We start from the raw sequence: 7,253 nt of genomic DNA on the forward strand, positions 1-7,253 counted from the left end.
CTGTGGTCAGCATCTGGTGTCAAAACACAGTCTGTTTCCCCTCCACCCTAGTTCTCTGGTCTTTTCCTGACACCTCCCCTCCCCCACAGTATAACTTGGGCTTTAATGAGGCTTCCTATTCCTGTAGCCAGGGAAGGAGGTGGGAAGAAAGTTGCAGCAGATGAGATTTTTATCCTTTCTGCTTTTTAATTCCTGACCAGAAGTTTTACGCGTTGCAACAACCCCCACATCGTATTTCTATAAACCCCTTGCACTCGCAGGAAGTCTGCTACTGGCCTCTTGACAACCGAGAGTCACTTGTAGGGTGACAAAGCAAGTACACTCAGCTGTTGCATAGACCTCTCACTTAGCAACAAGAGTCTCAAACAGACGCAGAGGCAAAGCTCTTGGAGGTGTCTTATCATCTCCTGCCTGGCCATGTGCACTCCCCTACTCCCATAAGGCAAAGAGCCTGCAGGGGGAAGGGGCTCTGCCTAACTCACCCTCCCAGGGCTCTTTCAAGCAGTCACTGTCACAAGTCATGCAAGGGTAGACATTCCTTTCTGGCTACCTTCTGTTTCTCACCCTTGAAAAACCTGCCAGAGGTTCAGGAATGGCTGGTATTCTAACCCAGTTCCCAGAGGAGTCCTACTCCCATGCAAGCGTCCTTAAAGCCAGTCCTAGGAGAGGGGCTAGCAGGAGTGCTGGGGCTCCTGGAGACAGCACAGACTGCTGCAAAGGGCTGGCTTAGTGAAAGCAGGAGTTGTTCTTAAAGTTGCTGGGCTGAGAGGGAGGCCACGACCAGCTTGCAGGTGAGCTGAGGGAGGGTGCGAACGGTCTTCAGAAAGTAGTAGTTTTGGTGAAAGGGACTTGCTTGCAGCCAGGTTCTGTTTGCAAGGGCTCCTGCTGGCAGGGCAGTGGAGGGCATATGCATCCTGCGCCCCCTCTGCTTTTGAGAGCAGTGGCATAATAGTCCAGGGGCTCTTCCTCGGCACCTCCAGTCGTTTCCAGGAGGCAGCAGCGCAGGCACAGAACCCGCTGGAAAGAGCGCCGGAAGTTGTCAGAGAGGAAGCCATAGAGAATGGGGTTGGCACAGCTGTTGGCATAGCTGAGGATGAGGGACACATGGTTGACTGTGGCATCGAGGCTGGTGACAAACAGATTCAGAAGCTGCACCACGTAAAAGGGCATCCAGCACAACACAAAGACGGTCACTACCATCAACACGAGCCTCGTAATCTTCTTCTCTGAGCGCCTCCGTTGCTGCCAGCCAGCTCGCAAGGCCACCGCACGCATCTTGCCCACAATAAGTAGATAGCATAGACCGATGGCCAAAACCGGGAGTAGGAAGCCCAATAAAAAAGTATAGATCACGAAGACTGCAGACCAGGCTGGGTGAGGCCAGTGAAGGTTGCAAGCCACGGCCTCGCCCCCGCGAGCAGGCCTGGTGTCAGCGAAGACTGCAATGGGCAGGGTGACCAACAAGGATGCTAGCCACACTCCTAGGTTGATTAGCTTGGCCACGCTGGGCCGCCGGTAGGTGGCGGCGCGCAAAGGGTGCACTACAGCCACATAGCGGTCCACGCTGAGCACGGTGAGGCAGAAGACACTGGTGAACATGTTTAGGCCGTCCACGCTAAGCACTGCGCGACACAGCACCGCCCCGAAGGGCCAGTGGCGGAGGGCGGCCGCCGACGCCACGAATGGCACGCTCAGCATGAAGAGCTCGTCGGCGACCGCCAGGTTGAGCAGGTAGATGTTTGTGGCTGTCTTCATCTTGGCATAGCGTAGGATCACGAAGATGACCAGGGCGTTGCCCACCATACCCACCAGGCACACGAGCGCATATATGCACTGGATGGTAACCATGCCCGCTGTCCCTGTGCTGTCGGACCGCACCGCATCTCCCTCGTCGTCCGGAGTGCTGCTGGCGTTGGTCCCAGGGGTCCAGGTGATGTCCTCGACCCCGGGGGGCAGTGTTGAGGGCACGTTCATGCTTTGGGGTACTTACCCCAGGCACCGGAACGCGATGGAGCAGCTGAGCGGTGCGCCAAGGACCAAGCAGCGGGTTGGGGTCGCGCGCACAAGCTCTTCTCCGCCGCTCTGCCTAAGTAGCGCGCCGGGCCCGCGAGCGCCCTCCAATCCCCGCTCTGCCGCGCGCCCCCCGGCCGCGGGAGCTCCGTTCGCCCTTCGCACGCCCCTCCCTCCAAGAGCCGGCCTCAGGTGCGGTCTGTTCTGCCAGCAAAGCTCTAGGCTCTATGCAGGCTTCCCCTACCCACACTCTCCTGCCATGCTTCCAGCTTTGCCCGCACGCCAAAACTCTACGTGATTTGGGTTCTGCGTGTGTCCCTAGATCACACACGCTGTTCCCAGCCAGTCAAATCCTCTCCTCTTGGAATCTTGGTTCAACACGACCACGACCTGTTGGCTACCTGCAGTTCTCTGGATACCCAAGTATCCCTAGGGTCGTGCCAGATTAGTCCAAGCGTGCAGGGGCATCATCCTAGCACCTGAGTTACCTCACCTGCCCTTCAATTATCAAGAAGTCCTGTATCCTCCTTAAACTCACCCCAGGGATGAAGGAAACTGAAGCTCCCTATGGACATTTGGTGATTTCCAGGTCCATTAGAGGCTCTCGGCTGTGTGTATGTGCTATGTTTATCTTGGTTCTCTCTCTCTCTCTCTCTCTCTCTCTCTCTCTCTCTCTCTCCCTCCCTCCTTCCCCCTCTCTCCCTCCCTCCCTCCTTCCCCCTCTCTCCCTCCCTCCCTCCCTCCTTCCCTCCTTCCCTCTCCCTCCCTCCCTCCCTCCTTCCCTCCTTCCCCCTCTCTCCCTCCCTCCCTCCCCCTCCCTCTCTCTCTCTCTCTTTCTCTCTCTCTCCTCTCTCTCCTCTCTCTCTCTTCTCTCCCTGGCAATTACGATGCTGGCGCCCCCCCCCCCAACCTTTTAAGTTGAATCTGTGCAGAATTGGGTCCTCAGGAAATGAAGAGGTATACAGAGAGCTAAAGATGACCCCCCCCCCCCCAAGAAAACTAACTTTAGGCAGGTGAGATGACTCAGGGATAAAAGTGCTTGTGCCCAAGTCTGAAGACCCAAATCCCATCCCTGGGACCCATGAGCAAAGAAATTTCACTTTCACTTCCCATTGTGGCATGCATGAACCTGCCTCCCATAACTAACTAACTAACTAACTAACTAACTAACTAACTAACTAACTACATTTATTTTTAGGAAAAGAAAGTAATTTCTGTCTTTCGGCTGGTTAGAGAGCAGGTAGAGTCCACTAGTGGAGAGGCCTGATGACCACCCCTTTGCACTGATCCATGGAGGTCTGCCAGGTTACAGGTCACAATGTCCCTAGAGAGGAGGGTGATCAGGAAAGATGGCTTCCCAGCCTGGGTTTCCCCAGTCTCCAATCTCTAGAGCAATCTCCCCGCTAGCCTATCAGCAGGTAGCCCTCCATTTCCGCCCTGGATAAACTGCTCATACAGAGCCTCAGAGGAGGGCTGGTCCTAAAGAGTTTATCTCCTCTTCACAGATCAGGATATAAAGTGACTCCCTAGCTGCCTGGGGAGTGGGGAGCTCCCAGGTCCTGTGCTATGTGGCTGGGACAGTTGTTCAGGAGATGGAGCTATTTTAAATGTGGTCCTTGGTGGGGGGATTGGAGACTGTCGCCGTGATCCATTTAGGTGTGGGCTAGGGGCACAGATGTGGTTAGTTCTGGGCAACAGAAGAGCTGGCCTCCAAATTTATCTCTGGCTTTGCCCACCTGTATGGACTGATATGTGGCCACATAGTCCTTCACCCCTTTTGTGACCACTTCTTTAAGGCGTCTTTCTTTACCTTTGGTCCCATTCCTACCATTGTCTCCATGGGAGGAAGCCATGGGACCTGAACCCTCAGAAAGCAAAGCAGTGGAGTAAATTTAGGAGAAGGAGTTGCTGTGCTCTTTCTACAACTCTGGACTCCGGAGAGACTTTCAAATAGCCCTTCTGCAGATCACTTCTGGTCCCCGGTCAAGGAGGTTGGATGACTGTTCCACCATCCTGGACTCCCCTCCTCTTCTGTCCTCTCACCCATTGAAGATTCAACACCGTCTCTTCCTGGAAAAGTCTTTCCTGTTGTCCTCCAGTGAACTTTTGAAATTTTTTAAATTCTTCTCCAAAGGTTCTCTCTGGGCACTTCCTACCCTTTTACCCCGTGCCTCAGGCTCTGAACACGGATCAAGAGTGAAGTTCAGTGACTGGGGGGGTGGGGGTGCCATCTTGGTTTTTAAAAGTTACTCTCCTGAAATGAAGTTTACTTGATGCCAAGAGGCCCCGCCCACAGTACAGCACTGTAGCAATGGTCAAATATCCTGTGGATATGAAACAGGAAGTTGGGAAACATGACTCTCTCGTGGTTTGAATGTGAAATATCCCCTACAGGTTGTGTCCCCTTGGTGGTGGCACTACTTTGTAGGTAGCAGAAACTTTGGGTGGCAGAACCTAGTTTAAGGAACTAGGTCCCATTGAGCATGCCTTTAGTTTTTTTTAAAATTTCATTGTTTCATGTTTATAAGTGTTTGGTTTCACATGTCTGTATTACATCCATGCCTGGTACCTTCCAAAAGCCAGAAGAGAGTGTCAGATCCCTGGGAACTGGAGTTTCAAATGGTTGTGAGCTTCCATGTGGGTGCTAAGAATAAAGGTCCTCTGGAAAAGCAGCCAATGCTCTTAACCAGTGAGCCATCTCTCTAGCCCAGCTAGTGCTGGGTGTGTCTTTGACAGTCATAACTGGATTCCTGTCTTTTCCTGTCCCTTTGCTTTCTGTCTGTCATGGAGTGAGTAGCCCTTATCAGCTGTCATGACATTCTGCCTCCACACAGAATCAATGGGACAAGAACTATAGACTAAAATTCCTCAAAGCAATTAAAAATAAATCTTTCCCAGTGTAACTTGTTTATGGCAGTCATTTGGTTGCAAGAAACAAATATGAGGTCTGGTATGGCCTTTGCTCCTTAAGTACAGAAACAAATCCCGAGATTGAAGTTCTGATTCTGCTGATAGTTCTGGGTGAGAGGTGAAGCCTGTCCAAATTCTGGGTGTTTCTAGAATATTTATGTCATTATATTGCTTCGAGTCCTGGCTTCACTGTGCACCAGTGAATCATCTTGGGCAGGTCATCGACTTGTCTGAGCACGTCACCCTCCTACATAAATGGGAATCATCCTAGCCCTCTCTCCAAGTGCTGCTGTGTGGTCCAAGCAGGTGGACATACCAAAACTGTTAGAAGTGTCTGACATTGTGGGCATGAAGGCACATATCTGCAATCCCAGTGTTTGGAAGCTAGAGACAGGAGGATCAAGGGTCCAAGGCCAACCTGTACTGCATAGTGATTTCAAGACCAACTGAGTACATGAGGCCGAATACCACAAGAGAAACAACATAAAAATATAACAATGACAACAAGAAAGGTGTCTGGCACTGAGAAACTCTATGAATTCATATCATCAGCATCACTGGTATTTGGTAGTTCAGTACACTAGACACCATGTTACTAAGCTTTTTTTGTTATTATGACAATTACCCCACCCAGGTAAACAGTTTTTGAAAAAACACGGTTCATGTTAGAGCCTCCACCTGGTTGAGTACCTGGAAGGGGGATTGGCCTGTTGGTTACTATAACAGGAGAGGAGACCTAGGGGAATGTTCATACTGAGGAGCAGGAGGGGGCTGGGTTTCAGGGGGAGAAAAGGTTCCCTCAGGCACAGTGGTTTTTAGGCTGCTCCAAGTATCCAGGTGCCCAGGATTAGTTGGAGAAAGAGGATAGCACTCCCTACCGACTTCCTTGTTAGAGGAACCTAACAAGGTTCCTTCCCTCCTCTTCCTTTCAATGTGGCTATGGAGTAGGAAGAATTGAGGGGTGGAGAGTCCTTATTTCACAGCCCAGGGATGCCCTAAGGCTCCCTTTTCAGATAACAGTGCCCAGGAAGGCTTCACCGGCTCTCCAGAGCTGCTTTTGTCACTGGCTGATGAGTAAAAACCTTTGGAAGTGCTCTCATCTGCTCAGCTTTTCTGCCAGCGGCTCAGCTGTTGCTCAGGTCAAGAGCCTGGTCTACTCAGCTCCAAGTCCTGGGATCTTGAAGTGCTTCCACCAGCAGATGGAGATGTCCTAGAGAGAAGAAGTGCCTCCGAAGGCCCAGTGCTCACACCAAGGGCCTTTCTTAGTCCCCCTATCACAGAATAAGTATCCCTAACCCCAAATGTGACATCTGAAATGCTCTAAAACTTGGCACTTTCAAGCGCTGACATAATAGAAGTAGGAAATTCCACAGAATTGATACTGTTTCATGAGCAAAATTAATTTGAAAATTACATAATATTCCCTTCGAGTTGTATGTATGAGGTATATATAAAGCAAATGAGCTTTGCATTTAGATCTGGGTCCTATATCATTATACATTTAAATATTTTCAAATCGGAGGAAAAAAAATCCTTGAAAAGCGATATCAGGCCTCAACTTACCGGCTTCCTTCCTGAAATTCTAGGCAATGAAAAGGTCTGTGACATGAGGCTTGCTTCAGGGTTCTGTAGACTCTGCCATCCATCCCCCCCCTCTCCCCCCGAAGCCAGGCTGCAGCCCCTCCCGACATGTGAGCACCATGTCAGAGGCCTTGCCGGTCACCTCTGCTGCAGCCTGTCCTCAGGGCTTCTTGCAGAGAGTAGAATAACTGGCAGGCAGAAGCAGGGGTGCTCGGTTCTGAGCACAGTTACCGGAAGTCTGGACTGAACCTGGAGATCTCTTTCGTTGTCCTAGCGGTTTTGAACAATCCCTTGCCATGTAGTCTAGGCTAGCCTCAAACTTGTAATACTGCTGTCAGAGCCTCGCGAGTTCCAAGATTACACGTGTGGGCGACCACACCCATGAGAGGAATGACTCTCGAAGAGTGGCCCTGGGCCAGTGCATTCATAGCCTACTCACCGCCCTACCCGCAAATCTGAGAGTGTTAAACGAGGTATAGCAGGGCATGACTGGAATCCCCCCACTTGGCAGGCTGAGATAGGAGCACTGGCAAAATCTGGAGGCCAGACTGGGCCGCATTGTGAGATTTTTGACTGAAAAACAGTAACAGACCAACAAATAAATAACACCCAAACGTCCTAGTTCAAATGTACCCTTTGAGCTTTGTTTTCCCTGGCTGGGTCACTTCCTGGACATGAGCAGTGGAAAGAACATCTCCACAGACTCATCTGAAACTTCTGGGTCAGCTTTGGCCACATAGGTTATAAGAACT

General features: G+C 51.2%; 1 protein-coding gene across 1 annotated transcript; it reads right to left on the minus strand.

Annotated features, from left to right (window-relative positions):
- Positions 1 to 725: 725 nt before the first annotated feature.
- Sstr4 (somatostatin receptor 4) lies at positions 726 to 1,974 on the minus strand. The gene has a single exon (XM_038331989.1). It carries the CDS (start codon positions 1,972 to 1,974, stop codon positions 820 to 822), a length of 1,155 nt encoding a protein of 384 aa, XP_038187917.1. The 3' UTR covers positions 726 to 819.
- Between the last annotated feature and the right edge of the window lie 5,279 nt (positions 1,975 to 7,253).

This window comes from Arvicola amphibius, chromosome 5, assembly GCF_903992535.2.
Source record: "Arvicola amphibius chromosome 5, mArvAmp1.2, whole genome shotgun sequence".
NCBI lineage: Eukaryota > Metazoa > Chordata > Mammalia > Rodentia > Cricetidae > Arvicola > Arvicola amphibius.